General features: G+C 45.5%; 1 protein-coding gene across 4 annotated transcripts in view; it reads right to left on the bottom strand.

Annotated features, from left to right (window-relative positions):
• GFPT1 (glutamine--fructose-6-phosphate transaminase 1) overlaps nt 1-25021 on the bottom strand; it is a 37381-nt gene extending 12360 nt beyond the window's left edge. For 2 of the 4 annotated variants that reach the window (XM_030463972.1, XM_030463970.1), the window contains exons 1-17: nt 24952-25021; nt 16442-16549; nt 15907-16014; nt 15419-15544; nt 14233-14291; nt 12829-12963; nt 11978-12039; nt 11115-11194; nt 10269-10322; nt 7584-7689; nt 6260-6423; nt 5415-5510; nt 5038-5135; nt 3884-4004; nt 2660-2817; nt 535-649; nt 146-273 (exon numbers count right to left, since the gene is read on the bottom strand). In XM_030463972.1, the coding sequence (XP_030319832.1) occupies nt 146-273; nt 535-649; nt 2660-2817; nt 3884-4004; nt 5038-5135; nt 5415-5510; nt 6260-6423; nt 7584-7689; nt 10269-10322; nt 11115-11194; nt 11978-12039; nt 12829-12963; nt 14233-14291; nt 15419-15544; nt 15907-16014; nt 16442-16549; nt 24952-24958 (1725 nt within the window). In that variant the 5' untranslated portion in view covers nt 24959-25021. The remainder of the gene's footprint in view (nt 1-145; nt 274-534; nt 650-2659; nt 2818-3883; nt 4005-5037; nt 5136-5414; nt 5511-6259; nt 6424-7583; nt 7690-10268; nt 10323-11114; nt 11195-11977; nt 12040-12828; nt 12964-14232; nt 14292-15418; nt 15545-15906; nt 16015-16441; nt 16550-24951) is intronic. The other 2 variants (XM_030463974.1, XM_030463973.1) reach the window with 1 other exon arrangement.
• Nucleotides 25022-25255: the final 234 nt, after the last annotated feature.

The following is a 25255-nucleotide window of genomic DNA, read 5'->3' as shown; positions in this document are numbered from 1 at the left end:
TGACCCAGTCTGGCAGCCAACACCTTGTAGCTGTAAGCTGCTTTTAAAACAACTCATAGCTGTGTATTGTTTCCTGTGCTTGAAATTTGAAGTCCAGAGCTAAATGTGTTTCTTTGAACCAGCTTTAAATAAAGAAATCTCTTACCAGGGCTCCCTCAAGACAGGTGGCATAATGGTAGCCACGTCCCATGATGAGAACAGACTTCTGATGGTACAGCTCAGTGGCCAGCTTCTGGATCTCATCATCCATACTCAACACTTCTTTAATTAAGTCTAGAAGGAAAGAAAAGCATTCCAGTGCATGCACTCTCAAGCTGTACAGTCTGTTTATGCTTCATATACACAGCAGTGAACTGCATAAGAACTGGAGTCAGTGTTTTCATAGTCAAATTTTAGTGGTCTGAGGACATGAGAGAGAACACAATTGTGGTAATTATTGCTAAGGCTGCTCCTATCTGATCCCCTCACTTTCAAAAGCAGAGTTCAGGCACTGCTGAAGTCCACCCCCTGGTGAGGTGCAGTACAGATTCCTACCTGGCAGCCCCTTCAGACCACGCATGATTTCCTTGCGCCTCTCCTGCATAGAAATTCTGTCATCACACATCATCAGAGCAAACATCACCAGGGAGACAAACTGGCTGGTGTAGGCCTAATGAGGGTGAGGGGAAAGAGAGAGGAAACAGTCATTAAGACAATAACCAAACAGTTGTCACCTACTACGTAAAAGCCTCACGCTAGCTGTTGGCTTTATCCTTACCATGGCACCAGCTGGCAGGCTTACCAATAAAGATGAACATGAAATTCACAGGACAAAGCTCATTTGAGCAAGTCTAAAATTGAGGGGTGCCATTGCACACTGTTCTTATGTTCCAAGAGATTAATATACAACAAGCAAAATGGAATATTTCTAAGATTCTCTGTAGACCATTAAATCCTATTTTGTGACTATCCCATTTTGGGATCTTTTTTTATTTTGACAGCTGGACATGGTGATCTTAAGAGTTCTTTTCCACTTGTGACAATTCTGTTATTCTGTGACCATCCCTGTGCTCTTTACTGCAACTAAATGCTGAACAGACTGAAGCTGGGCAGACCCACTGGCTGGAGAGGTGCAGTGGAAGCCCACCACTCACATCTGGTCATCACAACAGGAGAGCCAGCTGGGATTTTTTTGAATTGCATTCAAGGAACACAAAGGCAGCTGAAAAGGTGAGTGATTTCCAAACCTGCTTCTTTCAGGAACAGATTCTGAACACTTCACACCTTGGTGAGGCTCTGTATTTGTCTAAAAGACCACAGTGACTGGGGTACTGACTCTGGGGTCAATCATTTGCACAGGCAAATGAAATTAGTGTGCAAGTTGAGGCAATTCCATTCACAAACCCATTTGAGATATAGTATGAAACAGCTACTGCAAAGTCCAGCCTCTGAACTCCCTCAAATACAAATGTTATGAAATGGGCTGTGGTGCCAGCCTGGGACTGAAGTCACTTAGAAATAAGATTAAGACTTGTAGCATTTCTGTCCCTTCCCAAGAAGTGATCAAACTTCCATGTTGCTACACTGGAGAAGATTGAAGTAGGTCTGAAGGAATCTAGAAAAGCTTCAGTTATGCTGACTAGGCAAGATTGCTCTGGAATGTGATCTTTGATGTACTTTAATGTACTCTTCTGTGATGTATTTTGTTCTGGTGCAGCTGAGGTTAAACAGCACCAAGCCAGCCATGCTAACAGTGCCTGTGTTGTTTGTAATACATTCTCAAATTGAGGGTCTGGACAAGCTTAGGGCAGATTCTTTTCAAGTTCATATTTCATATACACACTACTTTGGTAACTCCTCTCATTACCAGAGAGAAAAATGCCACTTTCAGTTATCTCCAGACTGTAATGTTGGCTATGTGAAAACAACCCAGGGACACACAACTCGTTCAAGAGCTTCTTGTAAGAGATTCATGAATTTTCCATGATCAAATTCCCCAATGAGATATTAAACTCAAATGTGGGTTTTGGCTGAATTTATGTAACAGATTGACATCATCTCGCCTCTAAATGTAACTAAATCAAAGCAGATTTCACCATGCAGAAGCACTTCATCAAAATGAAATGCAGTAAAGCAAGTTATTTTATACTGTATCACACGTGGTGAGATGCATCAACCACAGAATAATTCTGCTAGGTGGACATCAGCACTGGTTTCACTGAAAGACCATTCCCCCATTTGCTGGAAGTAGAGTTTTAGAATCACACTTTCTTCAGCAAGGCAGAGCCTTTAAGGGCAGTTACCTGCTGACAAACTTCCTATAGTTACCTGCTATAAACTTCCTTCTTTTAATTTCTTTTTTCATCTTTAGACCTTAGTTTAAACCTGCACCTCAAAACAAATGATGGCAAAGAGGAGGGAATACTTCCCTCTTAGGGAGTTTTGCCCTTTGACACCTCTTTGTTTTCAGTATTTAATATTACTTCTTATAATATTTTACTTACCAAAAAAGCCCTTTGCAAGACACAAGAAAACTGTGATGTTGGGCACATGGTCATTAACTACAAAACCATCAATAGCAACTAGTGAGAAGGGAGCAGAAAACATTTAAAACACCTTCAAGGAAAACTTCTAGTCACAATAATCATAGTCACCAGGAAGGTCTATCTTACAGACTCACCTTGGTACTGGCAACCCCAACCTCTGGTCCCGCATTGATGTGGACCCCACAGTCTGTCTCTCGGGATATGGAGCTGCCAACTGTGTTTGTAATGCCCACAGTCAAGGCTCCTCTCTCCTTGCAGTACCGCAGCCCCATCAAAGTGTCTGCTGTCTCACCTGAAAAGACAGGTATGGACCATGGACAGGTCAGTCACTGCTGTCACTGCAGCTGGAAAACTGCAGAGATTCCCCAAAGAGAATCTTAGAGGTTTGTGTTCGACTGCAAGTGAGAAGAGGCAGGAGTTACTGCAGCCCTGGCACATTGTGTTTTAACCCTAACACAAAAACTAACAACAGTATTTGGTGTCAGGAGAAGCCAGTATTCTGAGATGGCTTTAAAAAAAAGAAAAAAGACACTTCAAGTGTATCTTCTTTAACAAAACCAACTTTCTTCCTTTTTACTGGTTAATAAAATTCACCTGAGGTAGGGTGGGGTGGAGGGAAAGGTGTGGATAATCTGGACCTGACCCAGCTGCAGTGTACAGGGGATGAAATGGCAGAGTTCCAGCACCACCTCACTGCCCTGGAAAGCTGTGGAATTGTTTGCTGATGGTGCCCAACAACATGGGAGCTTGCAAAATCAGTTATGGAGGAGATTATGTCTAAAACAAATGATCCCTGCTCAAAATAGTTTGCACTGTGCAAACACAACCTGGTTTAGATCAGACTTCATGTGTTGATTCAAAAAATCCACATACAAAGCAGAAGTTGATTTATATCAACATGATGAGGTGGGGAAGGAAACCTTTTTTTTGGAATTTTTTGATGCTTTTGTGTAATAGTTTCATTTATTTTATGGATCGAGTCCAACACGTAACTCACTATTTGGTTGTGCTTAAATTAGAGAATTAAAACTATGCAAAAGAATTTAAAAATAGTTGACTTTACTCAGAGCTTAGTAGCATTTTTTCAGTCTGTTGATTGATGGACTATTTCCTCACAGAGAAAGGAAACAAAACTACTGTTACCATATGTAAGATTCAGCTAAATAAAATCCTGCACCAGCATGCAGATGGACAGAAGAACTCCTCTGTTTTTCCCCCATCCCCAGCACGTGTGTGCCAACTTCTCTCACACACACCACATGCAATCCTAAGGCAGGCACAAAAATTTGGCCCTGCTGCCTTTTCCCTCCCATTTACAGGAAAGAGGGGGGTGAGTGGGTGGTAAAGTGAGCCCATACCTGACTGGCTGATGAAAAAGCAAACATCATCTCTGAAGACAGGGGTGTTTCTGTCCAAGAAGTCACTGGCTAGTTCAACCATAACAGGTAATTCAGTCAGTTCTTCCAGAACCTGACGGGTCTGGTAAAAAGAGAGGTCAGAATGTTTAAAAAAAACCCCAAGTGTCTGGAGCAAAGAGAAAAAAAGCTTTCTAGTTGCCATGCACTGGAAAATATTACTGTCAAAATACCATCTGAAAATGTGTCCTGGATTATGTTTTAATTACTCAATATACCCACACTCAAGTCACACAACTGCCCCTGTGACAAGCAGCTCTGGTTTCTGGCACAACAAAAAGCCTGTGTGGCAAACTCCTTCCTCACACGTAGATTGTTCTTAAATAAGTCTCATACATAGTCCCGGGGGTCTTTCTATCAGACTAAAACTTGTGTTACTGAAGGACTCAGAAGCTAATGCCTGTACCCAGACCAAGCCAGAAACTTGCTTTGGCTGGTCAGTGGGTAACTGTTAGCTTTATCTTACAGAGCAAGACAAATTGGACAAAATTTTTCTTCCCTGGTCTGTGTTAATCAGTGAGTACCACAGGAATGTTTTGCAGCATTTCTGAAAGAAGTTAAAGGATTCCTCTGCAAAACTGCAGAGTACTTTTAATGGCCAAGCTACAATCTAAAAATCCTTCATCAACAGCCATCACATTTTCATCAATGGTTGGGTCAGGCCTTGATGAAACAGAATCACACACAGGGTTTCTGCAAGGTGCAGAGTGAAACCTCTCTCTGTGCCAGGCACATCTCCCAACAGGCACCAGCACTGCAGAAATAGCAGAGGAAATCCTTCCTGGCTCATGGCAGCCTTGCTGCAGCACTCACATTCTGCTCTGGCATTGTCTTCCCCTGACAACTGTCTTTTATGACAGAGCAGGCTTTGTTTTTTAAAACTTCACAAAGCAGTAAAAGTCACAAGCAACATTTTCACAAGTATTCAGGTTCTTCAGCTTTTATTTCCTGCTGATGCTGCTGGTGAACTGAGAGCTGCCCCAAGGGTCTTGTTCTCTCTTAACCTGGGATCGGTCCCCAGCCTGCTGGGCACACACAGCCCTGTGCCCTCTGTTCAGCTCCAGCTTTGTCTGTCTGCAGGGAGATGGAGTCCTTACCGCAACCCCCGCGTGGTAACTCGTCCCGCAGGCGATGAGGATCAGACGGCGACACCTCTGGATTTCCTTGATGTGATCCTTCAGCCCACCCAGATTTACTGCAAAGAAAGATTCAGAGAGAAAAATTAGGCTGGCCAGGTGGCACGCAACGTGTTGTGGTCTCCATCAACCACTCTGAAAAATAAAAAGTAAACCACAAAAAGTAATTCTGCCACCAGCACAAGGCATTCTGGAAGTGCTCCCTGTGAGACAGGCACACCTCACACCAGCATGTTTGAGTCTCTTGTGTCACCAGCCACCTCCTCCTCTAGAACTACTGTGAACAATGACTAGATACTGAGCTGTCAAAACCAAGGGAGGCTTAAAATCTCAATTACCAGTGTAGTCATCAAAGTTGACCCTTCCTCTCATTGTATTAACAACAGATTCTGGCTGTTCAAAAATTTCCTTCTGCATAAAGGAGCTGAAGTTACCTAGGGAAAAAAAAGAAACAAAACAGATGAGAACCCTTTGGAACAGGTTGCTCAAGAAGCTGCCATCTCACTGGAAGTGTTGAAGGCCAAGTTGGATGGGTTCTTGAGCAACCTGATCTAGTGGGAGGCACATGCAGGGGGGGTTGGAACTGTATGATCTTTAAGGCCCCATCCAACCCAACCCATTCTATGATTCTGACTTTAAATCACCTTCTGGTGATTTATATTTTCCTCTGTATACAGGAAAAAGTCACTAACTTGACTTTTGGTTCACTTGTTAGTGAACCAGAGTCACTAACAGTCTGGTTACCAGTCAGAGATTGTTAAACTGATACTTCTTCAAAAGCTGTCAAAGCATCAGCTCATCACCAGAGTGAGATTCAGTAAGAAAGTAACGAGAATGTGCCAACGAAGGGGCAGATCTCAAAGGACAAGCCATGCAAAATCCTCAGCTGCAGAACTCTCCTGGGTAAGAGCAGCTAGAGGAAGAATCCTATTAGCTGTAAGGACAACTTCTTTCACCAGGAGGGGTATAAGACACTGGGAGGGGTGCTCAGCCAGGCTGTGGGATCTCTGTCCCTGGAGATACCCCAGCCTCAACTATTAACACTCTGATCTGCTTTGGCCCCACTTTTAACACAGGGATTGGACCAGACGACTTCTAAACAAAAGTCTTCTTCTACCTCGCTTTTCTGTGACCACAAGGAGCACCTGTGACACCCACACCGCTGGCATCCAAAAGATTTTACCCTTCATAATTTGCTGAAGCTCCATCTGCAGGGTTTGGACAGCACGCCCGGGGTGGTCGCCTGCTGTGCGCTTGATGCGGTGGATGGAAACGCGGCCATCGACCACGGCTGCCACATCATCATCCTCCAGGAAAATCACTCTGTTGGTGTGCTCAATGACAGCACTACAAAAGCACACACCATTTGCCATAAGATGTTAGTTCTTCACAGAAAGATGAGGGCTGCAGCCCTATTTATAATCCAACATACAGCTTTTGATTCAAGAAAGTTACTAATTTCAGTGGAATTCCTTTCAAAATACAAGGCTGTAAAGTACATTTCCATGCTGCCAATGTAACAGGATTTTTTCCACTAACTCTTAATTTCAGTTCCTCCTTTAAGAAGACCTATGAATTCCTCAGAGAAAGCAGCATGTGCAGCAATGTGATCTGGCTGTTAGAGGGTGGAAAAAGGAGGACAGTGATTGACCCTTGCACACAACCACATGTGCTGATTCCTGTCTTGCTCTTTCCAGTCAGAAGCCATTGTCCCTCCTTGCATCTCCTCTTCCCCATCTGTAAAACTGGGGGCAGCCTGGACAGCTGTTTAAGCACTCTGAGATTTGCTTAGAAGCACTCCAAGACCAGCACCTGTCCCACACCTTCCCTGCCTGCAGTTTACTTGGGGAATATCAATACTGGAATTACCAAGTGGGGTTTAAAATCTTTAGCCAGGTTCTGGTCTGTACACTCCCTTGTTGAGTTGAATGAGGCAACCTGGACTGAGATCAGCTCCCTATTTTAGTAGCATTTGTTCTGACCTTGGGTAAGTCACTGGAGAGCTCTCTAAAACCAGAAAGCATCAGGATGGCCTAATACTGTCCAAAATGCTCTAAAAAGAAGAGCTCCAGAACTCCTCCATAGCTGTATTTGTAATTTTCTGGAACAAGCATTCACCTCCCTAATACAGAGAAGTCCAAAAGTCCTGTCAAGTCTTTCCTCCCTCCACTGGGATTCAAAATAAGCCACCTTTGATGATAAAGGAATTGGATGTGTGCAGAGATCCCTGGAGAATCAACACAATTCTGATAATTAGCACCTGTCCTGTTAATTGAGGTCAGTATTCCCTCAGGTTTCCTATCATTCACCTCGGGGATCTCATCAACAGATGTGCTTCAAGAGGATTAACACCACTGCTCCAAAGTGAGTGTTCATTTCTTTAACAGAGCCTCTCATCTCATCCCCAGAATTCACTGTTATCCATGAGGACACCACAGCCTCCCCATCAGGGCCTCCACTTTAAACTCTGTATTTTTATTTATGCTACAAATTACTAAAAACATTACCTAGCATCAGAAGCAAAGTAGTACTCCACAGCTTTCTCCTCAACAGGGAAGAGGCAGGTGGTGCTGTCCACACGAGACAGGTTGCAGCTCCCCTTCTTGTCTTTCCCTAGGAGACAGGAGGATTAGGGACACAGCGACCGACGGCTCTGGAAGGTGGTGGCAGCATCAGCCTCAAGCAGAGGTCCCAAGGCACAGTACCAACATGAAGCACTATTTTCATCACAGTGAATTTAACAGCAACTGTAGAAGAGGACAGCAGACTAGCACTCAGACCATGGTGCCCCTTCCTCAGTTTGCTCACAAGGTTTTTAGGTGCTTTTGAATTAAGTCTGCAGCATTAGTGCAGACGTGGAAGTTTAGAGGAAAATATCATTAAACTTTAAATGGAAGTTTATGTGCACCTCTACTAGAAGCAGACAATTTAAGCTGCTTTATGAGCAGTCACATTTACCAACATTTTCCTGGTTTAAGCTGCCCTGTTTATCATTTTAAGTTTCTCCTGATACTCCTGTTTCACTGTCTGTCCTGAGGCTTTGAGAAATGGAGCAGGACTGTTCATTCTTTGTTAATTATTCTCAGCATTGGGTGAAATTCTTTCAGAGCTGCCACCTGTGCAACCACACTGTTCCATGGAGCATTGGCAGATGTAACCCAAGCCTGGTTTTGTCTGGCTGAGCTAATGTGATCAGACACAGATCAGGAAATAGATGATTAAGTTCTTGGCGTTGCTCCTGAGCTATCAAACATCACCTCGTTCTGATCCAAAATTTGTGCAGCTGGTAATTTGCTGTGAGGCTTTTTGCTCTTGGCAGGGCAGTATCCAGGTGTGCTGCAGGACACAGGACCATAGTTCCAACTGCTGCAAAACTTGTACTAAAAATCTCAGCATTTCACCAGGGTTCCTTTCTGAAGTATCCTGGCAGTTCCCAATTCCCTCTAATCCTCCACCTCCTCTTTAACTGCAGAAAATACTTCTCAGTGGTGAAGCTCATCAGGAATGCAGATGAGGGCTAAAACACCTACTGCTGCAGCAAAATTCTTTGCCAATCATTGTGCATAGGATGGAAAGGGGTGGATTAGTCAGCTTATTGAGCAAAACGTGACTATGGCTGAAGAATTAACATTAAAGTTGGTCTGTTGTAGGTTTATTCCATGAGCTCTCATGTTGTGTTTCACCTGCTGGCTGCTGATCTGATTCAGCAGGGGGAGCAGAGCTCATGAAGTTCAGATTTATTAATTGAAAATTATTAAATGAAAATGTAAAGGGAAAATACTGCTTTCATGCTGATACTTTGTGAGAAGGTTCCACTCACCCACAATTTACAACCCTCCACTTTAGTTATTAAGTAAATAAATGAGGAAAACAACTCCTTTGTTGTAGATTTGAGAGAGGACAGACTGATCTGATGTTGAGAAAGGACAGACCAGAGGTGTTAGTGGCCCTTCCCCAGCAGAAGCACCCAAACTTGATCAAAACATGCAAATTTGACTGCATTGACTTTAGTATGTTGCATTGCTTTCCTGTATTACAGATTTTACACCAAGCTGTAACTGGAATGTGTTCTTACTGTGGACATGGCTGACAAAGTACAGTGAGTATCATCAGCCAGTTATGGTTGTTATTTATGGATTACTCCCTAGATCAGACCTTTGTCTATGGAAGACCTGGGTGGTTTGCTCTGCAGCACCTACATCCCATTTACCAGAATTTAGAAGCAACACAGAAGTAATGTTTTCTCTTCTAAATCAAAGAATGGAGACATCGTGGAGATTAACACAGGTGAATACTGGGCAGGGGGGTGAGGGGATTCTTCCACACTTACTAGAGCAGCAATAAAGTTTTGGGTTCTGAAGAGGTGTTTTCAGGTAACAGTGTTGCACAGCTAATGAAACAATCATTACAGTCATATATTCTCTAACCCACTCATTTCATACAGTCCCTTTGTCAGAGGCACCTTAGTGAAAGCTGAGGGACTTTGATTCTTAAAAGCCCTGGGAATGAACCTGACTGCAGAACTTTAAACACTTCACACTAACTTCAGAGACATAAAAAGAAACAAAGCCTCACCAAAGGTTTGGATTCTGGTGAAGCAGCTCCTGAGGGGCACACTTCAGCCTTTCACCCACCTGAGCTTCGTTTCTCCTCCAGCAAAAGCACACAGAGAGCTGGCAGTGCCCAAGGCTGGATCACATTTACAGTAGCTAAGAATCAAATCCTTTCCTCTTCTAGAAAAGCTCTCTCCTGCTTCAGATGTGAACTTGGTTCCTCACATTACATACCATGGGTTAGGCTTTATAAACATTAAGTACTTAATGTGAATTAAAATGGTTCACCCTGATAAATGAGCAAAGGGAAAGAAGTTCCAGCCTCAGGGGATCTACTGCTTCTACCAGAAGCTGCAATTCCTAGTGATGTTTTTGTCACCATTTCTGTGTGTATGCTGAGCACGATGTCAGTGTATGAAATGGGAAGGGTGGAATGATGGGTGGATTTTTCTGTGTGTTGCTCAGGATGCATCTGATCAATCATTCTGATTATGGCACTTGTATCACTAAATTACACAGAAAGCAACAGCCACATAGTAAAGAGACAATGCATATTTTGCCACGTTTATGATTCCTTTCGTAAGGAACTGGAGGATTTGTGTGAAATTTCAAGTATTAGATTTTTTCTCTGGTAGGCACCTTCCTCCATTTTTATGGATATTCCATCAATAGAATGATCCATAGATTGCACAGCTGAAAGTATAATTAGAAAACAAAACAAAGTTCAGGTAATCAGTGAAAAAAATGGTGTTACATACATTTGTTAGGGATTACTGCTAATTATCCAGCATCAACCAAGAGTAACACAGGCAAACCCAGTGGGGCTGGTTCCTCCCATGGCACTGCACAAGCTGTCCCTAGCAGCACGTTAGGGAGCAGGGAGAGGTGCAGGACATTCAGTCCTGATCTCTGCAGTGCTTAGAGAACGAGCCCAGGAACCAAACAGGTTCAGACTCTTCTGACAAGGGTAAATTTCATGGCAATTCTGAACCACTTCTCATTTTCAGGGGTGCAGCTATTGCCTCTAAGGGGGTAAAATGCACATTGTGAGACAAAGATGGGCAGAAAGCATAAACATAGCTTGTTGCAGAGGGGAATGGCATTCTTCTTTCTAAAAATTACATTGGGTGGGAGGGGGGTAAAATTTAGGGATAGTGCAAAACCTGTAGCCTGTGACACTGTGCCAGTTTTGCTCTTGAAAAGAAACAAGTCCATGAATACCAACATGCCACACAAAGTATGAACGTGGATACTTAACTGTACTGTAAACTTCACCAAATTATTCTATTCTACTTCATCAAGATTTCCTCACAACTAACAGGCATTAAAGCTTCGATTATATAACCAGAGTCTGAGCTGAGGTATAAGGTGTTGTACAGCATGGGGTTAAAATAGAGTGGGTTTTTTTTTAAAAAGGATTATTCTCTGTGGTTGTGCACTGCTCTGTGACTGGGGGTGGCTGCCATGAGGGGTGCTGATGCTCACCTGTCCGGTAGAGGATGGGGATGTGGTCAGTGGAGAGTTTGTGCTCACTGCGCACCCCGATGAGCAGAGGGCTGCCCCGCCTGCAGGGAGAGATGGAGTTCAGCCCCAGCACCCAGAGCCATCACCTCAGCACCCCACCTGAAGGCACTGCTGCTGTAGCACAGCAACTCAGCTGAACTAAAAAAGAGTGAACTCCTCCCAGATAAATTGTTGGTGCCACACAAAAGGGAGGCCCCAAAACAGAGAGAAAGGATCTCTGAACAAACACAGACACAAGGAGGTGAGGAATATGCCTCAAATTTAGCTGAAACTCTGCAAGGGTGACCACAATCCAACCAACACGTGAGCCAGGAACACACTGGCTGCTGCTCGCTGTGTGCATCTACACCCAACTATCAGCACCCAAGCTCTAACCCTGTGCCAGGCACATCTGTGGTTAACCCAATCTGACAGATGCTGACACCTAAAAGTGGAGCAGAAATCCTGGTCACCAGGCTGGCCCAGCTGCAAGTCAAATGGAGAACTTGTCCAAACACTGCCACAATGGCAAACAGGAAGGAAAAGACAAAACCACCTCCCCTGAGAGCTCACAAGATGAGTCTACAAAAAAGCCCACTTGCTCCAGGCCAGTGGTGATACAGGTGGTCACTGAGAAACTGTCAAATCATTCTGGGGAATTTTCTGTCTTGACAAATGGAAAAAAAAAAACTAAAGGAAATGGAAAATAACAGCTACTATCATCCCAACATATACAGTGTGATAGAACAACCTCTACTGTCTTCTAACTTAAGAGGTTAAAAAAAAAAAACAAAACATGACATTTAGGGTGCAACAAGGATTTTCTTTCCCCTGACATTACTTACCTGGTACCAACAGCCTGACCAGGGTAATGAACACTCTTGAACACAAGGGCAAAAGCACCTTCCTGGAACAAGAGAAGCACAAATTTTATCCCTTCATTCAAGGCCTGAGCCACCACTCCAGGATTCCCAGCATAAAAGCTGCACCCACTGTTTCTGCAAGCAGGAGGCACCAAGCAGGAGGATTCACAGGCCCTTCAGAGGCACCAGAAGCTCCAGGTACCTCCCTTAGGAAGGGGACTGTCCCTGCCTGTCCCCGGGGAGCTCATCCTCAGCCCCCTCAGTCTCCTGACCTCCCAGCCCCTGTGAGCTCTGCTGCCTTTGCTCACAGGGAGGGGATGTGGAAAGACAAAGCCCTGGGAAAAGGTTCCAAAACTGTGGGGTGTTTGCTCAGACATGGACAGCTGAGCCACCCCCAGCAAACCGTGGTCCTGCTCTGCTGCTGCAGCTCCTGCCAGGCAAATCACCTCAACAACCACAACTGATGGACAAGAGGCACAGCCTGGAGCTGGGCCGGGTGCTGAGCTCCCACCAGGGGTCAGCAGCTCTTCCCTGCGGAGCTCAAGGAACTCGGGAGGCACAGACTTGAGTTTCAAACCCCCCTGCACAGTCACCACCCAGCACCAGAGAGGCTCCTGCACCCCCAAATTAGACCCTGTTCACATGAGCACTGGACAGTGTCAGAGACAAATTAATGAGTGCCCAGGGGGTCAGACAAACCCACTGCTGAGCACAGCTGCACAACAGCAGGGGCTGGTGCTACCTTGGCTGTTCTCTGGGCCACCCGGAGTGATTTGCCAGCCTGTCTGTGTGCGTGTGCCCCTGTCTGTCCCCGGGTGTCCCCCCTGCATTACCAGCTGCTGGATGACTCTCTCCACCAGGGTGGTGAAGCTGATGTCGTCGCTGTCCCTGTTGTCGTACATGTACTTCACCAGCTTGGCGATGCTCTCCGTGTCCGTCTCCGACTCGAAGTCGTAGCCCTTGCTTTCCTGTGGGCACAGCCTGGGTGACCAACACCGCCCTCCCTGACTCTCCTTTCTCTTCCCTTTTCTTCCAGCCCTCCTTTTCCTTGCTTTCCCACCTCCTGTTCTCTTTCCTTTTTTTTCCTGCATTCAACTTTTTTCTTCCCTTTTCCTGACACCTTTCCTCCTGCCTCCCTCTCCACCCTTCCCTTTCTTTCCATCAATACTTTGTTTTTATCCTCTCCTACCCATCCTTTTCTCCTTCTTGCTTTTCCTTCTTTTCCTGCCTTTTCCATCCATTATTCCTTTCTTCTTCCTTCCTTTGTATTTTCATCCTTTTCCCCTACCTTTTCCTTCTCTTCCTTCTTTCCTACATTTAATTTTCCTTATCTCCTTCCCTCCTGCCTTTCCTCTTACTCCCTTTTTTTCCTTCCCTCTGGACTTCTTGCCCACCTCTTCTTCCAGACAGCATTTTATTTTCAGACTTTCCTCTTTCCTGCCTTTCCTCTTCCTTTTTTCCTACCCTTTCTTCCTCTTCCATTTTTCCCTGTCTTTCTTAATCTTCCTTCTCTCTCCTTTTCCCTTTTCTGCTGCTTTGGTAATTTCCTTTTTCCTTCCTTCTTTCCTACCCTCTCTTTTCCCTGATTTATTTCCTGGCCTTCCTTTTCCCTTACCCACCCTGCTGCTCTTGTCTCCTTTCCTCTCTCCTGCCCCATCCTCTTCCCTCACCTTCAGTTTCCCATTTCTACTTAGCAGTTTCCTTCCCCTTTCTTCCAGAGTTCCTCGCCCTCCTTTCCCCTGCCCTTCCCTCTCAGCTCTCCTGAGAAAGGAAACAGGAGAGAGGGAGAGGGAGAGGGAGAGGGAGAGGGAGAGGGAGAGGGAGAGGGAGAGGGAGAGGGAGAGGGAGAGGGAGAGGGAGAGGGATAGGGATAGGGATAGGGAGAGGGATAGGGAGAGGGAGAGGGAGAGGGAGAGGGAGAGGGAGAGGGAGAGGGAGAGGGAGAGGGACTGCAGGAGTGAGTGCAAGTGAATGTGAGAGGGCAGGAGTGTGTGAGTGTGAATGCAATACAGTGAGAATGTGTGTGAGAGAAAGTGCGTGAGGGAGAAAGAAGGAGAAAGAGAAAAGGAGACAGAGAGAGTGTGAAAGAGTGGAAGAAGTCAGGGTGTGTGAGGGGAAAGTGAGTGAGGATGCAAGGGGGGAGTGAGAGTGGGAGTGAGCGGGAGCTGGAGGGAGCAGCAGGGGTGTGAGCAGTGAGTGAGGGACAGAGTGACAGACACACCCGGGGGGGCACTCACCAGGAATTTCTGCAGGTCCTTGTAGTTGGTGATGATGCCATTGTGGATGACAATGAACTCTGGGGACAGAGGACAGGACCCACTCAGCTCCATGCAGCCAGTGGGGCCGTGGAAAACAAAGACACCAGAGACCACAAAGCTTTATTGCATGACAAGCTCCAGAATGAGCAGAGCTTCCCTTCCCTTCCTGGGGGGATCTCCTGGCTCTGCCCTGCTTGGCTGGTGACAGGCAGTGACACTGACCTGGCAGGTGACAGTGACACTGACCTGGTGCTGCAGGCCTGAAACCTCTCAGCAGCTCCCAGCCTGATGGGAGCCATGAAACCCCTGTGCTCCTGCAGCTCCTCGGTGCTGCTGCCAACACCCCCTGCAGACCACCCCCTCTGTCTGCAGCAAAAAATATCAATAAATGGGAAGAAAAAGGTCTATGGAATTCCATTCCAAAGAACAGCCATGAAAATCCTTACCATCAGACCTCATCCTCTGTTCTTCACCTCCTCCTCACACTGTGCCCATGCAGCCACCAAACCTCCAGGCACTAATCCCAACCCCCCTGAGATCATTAGAATCACAGAATGTCAGGGGTTGGAAGGGATCTCTGGAGATCATCCAGTCCAACCCCCCTGCCACAGCAGGATCCCCCAGGGCAGGCCACAGGAACACATCCAGGAGGGTTTGGGAAGTCTCCAGAGAAGGAGACTCCACAGCCTCTCTGGGCAGCCTGGCCCAGGGCTCACCCTCACTCTCCAGAAGTTTCTCCTCATCTTGAGGTGGAACTTCCCATCTTCCAGCTCCAACCCATTCTTCCTTGTCCTGGGCACCCCTGAACAGAGATTGTCCCTTCCTTCCTCTTGCCCCCCACCCCTCAGATATTGATGGACATTCACAGATCCCCTCTCTGCCTTCTCCAGGCTGCACAGCCCCAGCTCTCCCAGGTTTTCCTCATAGCAGGGATGCTCAGGTGCCTTCACCATGCCCGTAGCTCTCCCCTGTACTCTCCAGTACATCCCAGTCTCATTCACTGTCCCATGCCCAGAAACCAAACCCCAACCCCTCTGGCTTCACAGCAACCATGCTCAGCATCACAGTCTGCAATAAACCCCCTGCCCTGGGGACAGCCACCCCTCCCTGGGACACACCAGGCAGCAGGGATGGCTTTTCCAGGGGCTCCAGGAGCCCCACTCACCGTTGTTCTTATCGGAGCGCTGGGGGTGGCTGTTGACTGGGTTGGGCTCCCCATGGGTGGCCCAGCGGGTGTGGGCAATTCCCAGGTGGACATCAAACTCAATATCAAGGTCCAGGTCCTGTTGCTCTGAAGCAGAAAGTTGGAAAGGTTTTTTTAGTACTGAGGGGCTGAGCTCAAGGTAGGAAGCTCAGCAGGACAACAGCATGGGCAGCATCAGCAAAACCAGAAAAACACAGGTATGATTTAAGGGGATTCAGAATGCAGACACACACAAGCATCCTTCCTGCAATCCTCACCTCACTAAAATAAAACAATTATCTCCCATTACTTCTACTTTTCCCCACAGAGATGTTTTCTATCTCTGGCACTTTGTACCCAGTTATTTGGAACGTGTTTGGAGTTAAAAAAGGTGGTATTTTACCTCAAAATGAGGTAAGAGGACAGTTCTAGGTAGGAGAGCTGGAAAAGAATGAAAGGGAAATACATACTGTGAACCTCTTCATCCAGAGCCTTCACTTTCCCCTTCTGTTTGATAAGTTGGATTTTGCAAGCATTTGCTTCCCAGTCTTTGTCGTTTCCACCATCAATTCCCACACCTAAGCACCACCACAGAATAGGAAGAAAGAGTGTGAGGAGCAGGAGGTCTATTACAGTATTTTATATACATAAATAATGAAGATTTTGGGTTGGTTTTTGGTTTCGTTTATTTTTTTAACACTGCCCTTTCTTCCCCCTCCTAGCTGACCCTCCAAAAAAAGGCAAGAAACCACTTAGGTTAGAAATTAATTTTCCCTTTGTCATCTTCCAGGTATTTTTAAAGCCTTAGACAACAACAGGCATCCAGGATGTTTCTAGAAATTTCTATACTGAAAGTTAATCCAATCCTCTGACCACAGGAACATCCACTGTCTGTGTTTCAGCTTCCTTCATAAGCAGAAGATGGTAGAAACCATTCAGAAACACCCCAACAAAATCATCATTTCCCAACCAAAATTCAGAACAAGAGCCTTGCTGCTCAGGTACCTGCAGAATCATAACCTCTGTACTCCAGACGTTGGAGCCCTTTGATAAGGGTCTCCAGGATCTCCCTTCTTGTCCGGGGAACATGGTAGTTCAGATAAGCAAAGATTCCTGTGTGGGGAGAAAAGAGCAGATTTTACAACACAATCACAGCTGAGGAAACTCCGTGCTATCTCCACACGAGCCAGACCCACATGGCAGAGGGAGGTGTCAGGAGATGATGCAGGGGGCAGGAAACTGATCACTCCAGATGAAAAATTCAAGGTTCACTGACACCTTCTAGAGCCACCTTCAAAGGGAGTTCTGCCTGGAATAGCTTTCCCTAAGTTCCTCCCACAGACTAAGAAAAAAAGAGATCATTTAACTCATTCAAACTAACAGCCTCCAACTAATGAAGTTATTTTTCCTGTAGGTTGCAAGGGAAAAGAGATTGTTACTTCTATTTTTAATCCTTGATAGGGCTTAAAATCCTCCATCTCCACCACCAAGCATGGCTGTTTCAGAAAGATTCTCTGGTGCCAGCATGAAGCAGCAGCAAGAGAGGACATTTAGTGGATGCTTGAAATACCTGCACTTGAAATTTACCATTTCACCCTCTTTAACATCTTAAAGGGGAAAAATATCTGCATAGAATAAAAGCAAGATATGTTTCACACAAACATTGATAAATGTGAGTGCTAATTCAAGGTTTGTAATTTGAGAAACTTCATCAAAACCTCTTGAGGAGAAGAGTTCAGTCACACACACACACAAAAGCAAAGTCCTCTTAGAGGCATCCCAAAACTTTGACATTTTTTCCTGTACTGCCATACAGCCTGCCTCACAGATCCCAGAGTTTTATTCAAATTTTACTGTAAGAATGATTTTTGAAACATGTATCTTTATGTTTACACACAGATTATTTTAAAGAACACTTGAAAAGCCTCATTCTTAAGCTGCTTGTGTTTTAGAACTAAACTAAGTAATTCAAAACCTTCTGATCCCCAAATTTATTTTGTAAGCAGAAATGTGGGCTACTCAGAGTTGATGGACACCCTGAATACCACAGAGTGCTGAAATCTTTACAAGGGGTTTTTTAGTCTGATTAGGGACAGCCTGATCCTCTCCCATTCCTTCTCCTTCTTCCATGGACTTTAGCTACAGGTCTCAGGACAGGTTTGTCATGAACTTCACCTTCCCACTCCCAAAGCACCAGCATTAGAAGTTACATCTCCCTGCAGTCCCCCTGCAAAAACAGCACACTGTGTCTTGCTTATTTTCTTTTGTATTTATAGAAAAAATTAGATGCATTTTCTATTGTTCCTCCTTAAGCCACCTTGTCAGGTGAAGAAAATAACAAAACACAAAAGCATTTCATTTGGTTTATTTGGCTTCTGCTTTCTTTTTCCCAGAGCCTTAAGCCTTTTTTGACAAGTTCTTGCAAGACTATCAGAACCCAGTGTATAAATATTTGCAGTTTCAGCTCCATTGCTCCTGCCACCCCAAGCCAAGCACCCCAGCCTGCTGCTGCCACCTCCTGATGGCCTCGGTTCCACTTGAGTGTTGGTTCCAGTAACCATAGCAACAGGGTGAGGTTCTGGCAATTCACAGCTCAAAGCTGAAGCAGTGACACCCTGACAGCAGTTAACATCCTCTGCTGGATGTCAAAAGCCTCCTCTGAAGGATCTCCCCCACGCTCTCCATCTCCACCCTCCCCACCCTTCTGGCAAAAAAATAAAGTTTTCCAATTGGAGCTACTTAGTTCACTCTTTTACCAAAATCTGCATTGTCCAGGCAAGCAGCAACCTCTGTTTGTAAGTGAAGTGACTCCAAACAACAGATGGGCACAACCACTGGGCAGAAAGTCAGTTTCCTGTCATAAAATATTTTTGTAAGTGAGAATTTATCATTTTGGTCTCTATCCTGCTTCTACACAAGGATTACAACTTATTAAGAAAAACAAACAAAAAGCCCAAACCAAAACAAAAAACAAACAAAACAAAAATACAAACTTGAAAAGAAAAAACTTAAAAGACTTAAATTAGGAACTATTTTCCTCTAGCCAGAGCTAACTTTGGTATCTTTGTGAAATTCCAACCCAAACCAGACAGTGGCTTGAAACATTATTCTTCTCTGCATGTTTTAACAAGTTCAGTCACACCTGAACTAAAAAAAGAACACTAAAAAAAAACCCCTCAAAAAATCAAAAGTGGGTCTTTTTGTCCCAGATCACAACTGTGTACAATGAAATGCCACGTCCTGAATGGGCACAGATCAGAAAGGGACTTCCTGCAGGAAGGGATGGCTCACCTGAAGAACAGCAGAGTTCACTTCTACCTGTGCTGTAAACAAACAGAAAACTTCTATCTAGAAAGGAGCCAACTTGGAACTTCCCTCAGGGGATAAAAAAAATAATCTATTAATTACAGCAATTACATTAAGATTATTCATGGGGACTGCCAAACAAAAATCTGAATCTAAGACTGAGGATGGCATTAAAAAAACAAAACAAAAACCCCACAGAATTCAGTGCTTCTTATAAAGAAATACAGACTTTGAAAAGGCAAGAAATGCAAATACAGAGTTAAGACTGCAAAACATGCAGACACACTCTTGACATGTAAACATTGGGAGATTAATTTGGATTCAGTTCAGCTTTTAGACCTTGATGGGAAAACAGCTGGAGTGATGATGGAGACCCCACTGAGGAAATGAAATTCTAAGAGCTCACCTGTGATGGATATATGTTACAAATGGGATGGTAACTGAGACAAGCAGGTTTAAAACTCACCTTAGACAAAACAGGAAAAAAATTAAATAAAGATTAATAGAACAATATGCAAAGATTTTGCAGAATTGAAGCTAAAACTAGGACAATAAGGCTGGTGAAAATGAACATGAGTCTTCCCAATGGCACGACTTACTGAGCTGCAAGCTTATATCAAATATCTGAAGGTTTATCCATCCTTTTATGACATTTGATCAAGATGCATTATGTGTAAACAACAGTTTTGTTCACTGCAAATATTTCCAAATCTATTTAATTTTCTCTTTTTCAAACGTCCCATAGTGATGTGATTCTTCATAGCTGGAGAAAATTTCAATCCACATTTAGAAAACAGCATTTTTCCTGGCTCTGCCCTAACTATTGGATTATTCAGGAACACATGAGCAATCACATCTTGTAACCACTTCCATTCTTACGTACAATTCCTCTGCCTTTGACAGAAACACTGATAAGAAAACAAACTCAGCCCATAAAACACTTGCTGTGCTTCACTGATCTTAGTGTATTTTTGAAAAATGTTTATTTGTCCTTGCAGCCACCAACAGGGGCTCTGCAGACAGGATTTGCGCTGGAGCTGCACCTCAAGCTTCCAGTCCCATCAGAGTAAGCACAGAGTAAGGGAGTGGCTGAGTCAAACTCAGGTGACACTCAGATCCCAGCATAACATAAAGCCCTGGCTGTTCAAGAAAAGAACCTCTTTTTACTCAAAAGCTGAACAAAGGATCACTTCATCCAGCTGGAAGTCAGAGCCTCCTCCGAGGTGGAAAGTGGCAGCTGTGGGATGCACACAGCAACTCAGCTTTGCAGTCTAGACTATAAAAGACCTTTCTTCCACACACCAGAGACATCTTTTTCTCCAGATCACAATGCCTTGTTAAAGCCTTGCTCTCTCCCTCCCTGTGCTTATATTCAAATCAATCCACACAGTTCAAAAGATTAAAAGATACAGCACAGATCTTTACAGCTGCTCGAAAGCTTCTGTCAGGAGCTCTCTCAAAAAGCACCAATTTTTCTGTCAAATTGACAATTCCTTTAATTCACAAGAGTCAATGGAAACATGTTGGGTTTGATGAAATTCCAAGGCAAATCTAGCAGCTTTCCATCAGGGTCCCATCTGGTGCACCACCAGCTCTCATTCCCCCTCTCCAGCCCAGATGCCAGGTGCTGAAAATGGTGAAGTCCAAGGAGAACATTCCTGAAACCAGTGAATGGGAATTTCAGCTCCCTAACAGACCTAAAAAGAGGAGTTTCAGTTTCAGCTCAACTTGAGCATTTAGACACCATTCAAGGCAAGTGTTCAACAGTGCCACACCTGCTCTCAGTATTTCCTGCTCTGGAACAAGCCAGAAAGAGGAAGTATTACAGAAAAGCAAGATATATGGATGACATTTTATTATGCTTCCCTGAGAAGCCTTGAGTCGACCTTGTTCAAAGTGAAAAGCAGGCTATGTGAAACCAACAAGCAAAATACCCTGAGACCTTCATTCTAATCCAGCACTGTTTATAATTGTGAATTCCTGGGTAAAATAAGCCAGCAGCAAGCATTCTAGAGGAATTTATATCTGACAGGCTCAGAGAACACAACCCCTCTGCCTGGAATACACTAATGAACTCCAGGACTTGACACTATTATACCTGAGGATTAGAACAGGAGTCACTCTCCAACATAACACACACAATGCCTGAGTCACACCAAGACCTGCTGTAGTAAGAAGTCCTGTTTGTATTTTTCTTCAGTGAAATACCCTGAACAATGTACTCTAGAACATAAAATGCTTCCTTTCCTACAGGTTACCAAGTGAACTTTACCTGGTGAACCACCAGCAAAGCAAGTATCCAGCTGCTTGTGAAGCTCAGCTCTTAGAACCAACTTTTAATAAAAAAAAACCCGGGCCTTCTTAATGACAGCTACATATTCCCTATAAGCAGTTGACAGACTAGCAGAACAGTTTTTTAACCAAAATTCTATTGTTCCCAGTCACTAAACTACTTTTCCTGAAAACTTAATTTTCCTGTGCCCTTTTTGGTGCTTTATTTCATGGCAAGTTTGCAGGCAAACGAAATGGATCACCAGTTCTAGGTAAGAATAAATCACCTTCCCCAGTGCCTTGAATTTGTGGAGTTTCTGAGGAATAGCTTCTCCTAATCCTTTCCCATAACAGTAGAAAAGCCTTCAGGCTAGGTTTACTGTCAGATTTACAAAATCCTTTGTACCAAACCTATGCTGTTAGAACCATTTCAACAGATGATGTTATCAGTACCTCCACTTGGCAATTCCAAAGAATCCTTTATCCTGGGGATGAACATTAGGCCTTGGAGTCTCCAACAAATTAGATGCAGGCTACTAAATATCACACACATAAGTTACAGGCTGGGAAAAGTGATTAAAATATTGTTTTCCAGCTACAGCAGGGGAAGACAGGAGGCAGTGACAGCAAGTTTAACACATACACTGACTGTAGCACAGAACAAAGTCTCAGAACCAATGCTCAAAACCCACTGGAGTGGAGTCCTAAGATTTGCTGCTGGGTGAGGTGGAACCCTCAGCCCCTGCAGCCCAAAACACAGCTAATTCTGCAGAGTTTGGACAAGTGCAAGGTCAGAAAGGAGAAGGCTACTATTATTATGACCCCTAGCTATTCACAGGAGAGATTATGTTCAAACTGGGGAAAAAAGGAAAAGCAAAACAACATCCACTGCCTGAAGAACCACATTTTTCCACTGGTTCTTTCTTTACCACCTAGGCCCACATCTCTCTCCAGCAGCTAAAAAGGGCAAGATTTCTCCTGTCTAAACAACCATCAGTTCCCAGCACTGCTTCTGGGACAAGAGAAGCTACTCCATGCCCCACAGGAAGGTTCACACTTGGGTGTACAAATGGTGTTTCAGGAGGGCAGTGCCCACTGATGCTCATGCAACCCTAAAACGTGAAACTCAAGTTTTTCTAAAGCTGATTTTTATCTTCAGTGATCACTAGTAATACAAGACCTAAATTCTACAACCCCTTTTTGTTGTTAAAAACAGTCATGGCATGATAGGCTTACTTATTTACAGAGCAGGCCTGGCTACCTTGGGAAACCTGTTTTCCCAACTATTTCACAGATGCCATTGAACTGGTTTGGTGCATTCAGACCAAAGCACACTGGATTTATGCCTAGCCAGGTCTTCAAACTGCAGGTTTGTAACACATACCAAAAACAAAACCTATTTTGCACCAGCACTATTAAAAACAAACCCCCATCACATCTACACAGCAGACTTGTTATTCATGCTAGGTATCAAGGAGCTGAACTCTGAGGCTACTTTACCCATCAAGCACATCAGATCCCAGGACTTTTGTAAGGTCACACACACCTAAACCTGAATATCAGATTATCAGTCCATTGAAAACACTGTGTTGGTAATTCCAGTCTTGAAGCTCTCACAGGAAGAACTCAGGTAACAAATGCAGCATTGTCACCTTTTTATTCACTCCCTTTCTAGCTGAGCTGGATAAAAATCTGAATGTGGACCACATAAACAGACAAGATAAAATAACACACACCCTGACTTACAGTGCTGTTACAGAAATGTTGTCTGAAGCTTTGTACAAGCAGCCAGCCCTGCAGGATTGTCACCATGATGTGACACAGCTACTGAGACCTTGCAGAGGCCAACATGAGCAATCAGAGCCCTCTATACCACTGTCACTTCAGCTACAAAAGACAATTAAAACCTTGTTAGTGGGAGTACTCAGAGCACCTGAAATCCAGCCCTGCCTATTCAAGACTCTTTCAGGCCTATTTAAGGGGCAATACCTCAATTTGTTCACCTTGTTCCTTTGCTGAAGCCCCAATCCTCACCATTACCATTTCCTAAAGTGAGCTGAGAGCACCGTTGATTTGTGCCTTGTGCTCCCCAGCTGGGCAGAGAAGGGCAGCAGCAGAAGGGGCTGTGTTCTGCATTTCTTCATTTCTGCCAACCAGTTAACCACAAGTCACAAGAGTTCATGTGGTAGCACCCTGGGACTCCAAACAGTTCTTCTCCTGTTCCCTACAAAAACCTTGGCTGCCTTCAGCCACGCATTTCGGGCATCCAGGAGCTCCTCAACTTCCAAGCCTTCATTTTTCTCTATTAATGTGCCCTGTTAATGCTCTCTTTTGCCCATTTTTCCCTCCATCTCTGGCTCCCAGAACAAGACCCAACACCACAGCCAATAACGCTTGACTCTTTTTTTACTGGTTTCATAAAATGTATCAGTGTAGAAGAACTTTGCTTATATCGAGGAGAAACCACACTAAATCTGGATGCAACTAAGTAACCACCCACAACGTTTCCAGGTATTATCACAGTTAAAAAGGCAAAGAGCAGAATGTTAATGTTGCACATTTCAAAGGCTGGACCTCAAATAAGGCAAGCACCAGGCACCAAAACCATCCCTACTCCTGCAGCAGCTATTTATAATAATAATTATCCCTTCTATTCTTAGCTTTGCTCCACTTTGTACTGTTAACACAAATTAACACAGTGTTACACCTAAGATGAACTAGGGATTTCTGATTGCTTCTTTGTAGCTCTCCACAGACCTGGATCTCCACAGTTTGAAGTCGATGCCGGTCCAAACCCACAAAAAAGAATTAAAGAAATGGCAGCTTGCACATAAAGTGTAATTCCACGGTCTTGCTTAGAGCATCATTTAAATTTTGCACATAGAGTGTGGGGGGGACTGGACACAAAGGAAACGCGGCAAGACAAATAAAAGGAGCCAACAGATCCCTGTTGCATAAAATTCCATGGAAAAATACAAAGCTAATGTGATAGAAATAAAGAGGAAGAGAAAGGATAAGTTATGTCCTGTGTCCAAGGGGCACCTGGAGTGGAAAGCACCCACATAACTGTGGAGAAAAACCTCCCTGGTTGTGCTCCAGCTGACCTGAGCCGTGAGTTTGACACCAGGGCAGGAACAGAGGGAGGAGAGCTGGTGCTCAGCCCTGCACGGACACCTCCGTCTGCCTCACAACCTACACCCACCCTGCACCTACACTTGAGGCAGTGCATGAGTATCCGTATCAGAAGTTGTAGCAGCTAAAAAAACAGCGATAAACACTTTTCACCTAGAAGTGGGAGTGGTTATCCTGATATGCCCAGAGCCACGTTTGGAAGAGCTACCGGTGAAACCTGTATCCCTTTTCCTACAGTGTACGCGATAACCACGCTGGCTGGGGCTCCGGCTCCTGTGTCACTTCGTTGCTTGTGACAACCAGAGCCTGGAAACCCACCTGCCGGGGACCGGGAGTGTCACATCCTCAGCACCAAACCCACCACCACCACCCAGAGCCCTGGAGGCTTCTGCACCGCGGAAACGCCGGGATTTCGGTACCGCCGTGTCTGGGGCAGACCGGCAGCGCTGCTCTTTTGTACGCTCCTGCCACACTTGCACAGAATTTGGGGTGAATCTGCCCTTTATGAATACGTCGCGTGTCCCCCACCCCCTCCTCCCGCGGGGGAACGCCGGCCACACGATGACATTTTCAGATAACGGAGATTGCTCCCCCCTCCTTGTCACTGTCACCAGGGCAAAGCCGAAGCGATCGCCCCCTTATTCCAGGGGGTGCTCGGCCGGCCTAGCGCTGCCCCTCCGGCGGGGAGAAGAGGCTCAGGCAGGGACCCGACCCCCGGGACCACCCCCTCCTCCTCACCGCTGCGGGATGCGCTGCGAGCCCCTCCTCCCCCCGCATCCCCGCGGGCCGCCCAGCCCTGGCCTTACCGCACATGGTGCGCTCCGGTCCGCGGCCGCGCTGGCTCTGCGCGGCGGGGCCGGCCGCGGCGGGGGGGGCCCGGGAGGGGCTCAGGGCGCAGGCCCGCATCCCGCCCCGCCATTGGGCCCCGCATCCCGCCCCGCCCCCGGCCCGGCCCCCGGGACGTGGCAGCCGGATCCGCGTCCGCCCGCGGCCCCGCACAGCCCCGGGGGAGGGGAGGGGAGGGGGGTGGAGGGCTGACCCCAGTCCCCAACCCCCCACGGAAGGGAACTGAGAACAGGGCGCTTCTTGCAGCCTTGGCCGGAGCTGAAA

This window comes from Calypte anna, chromosome 22, assembly GCF_003957555.1.
Source record: "Calypte anna isolate BGI_N300 chromosome 22, bCalAnn1_v1.p, whole genome shotgun sequence".
Lineage (NCBI taxonomy): Eukaryota > Metazoa > Chordata > Aves > Apodiformes > Trochilidae > Calypte > Calypte anna.
Note: the sequence above shows the minus strand (reverse complement) of the source record. Positions and strands in the feature narration are given on the sequence as shown.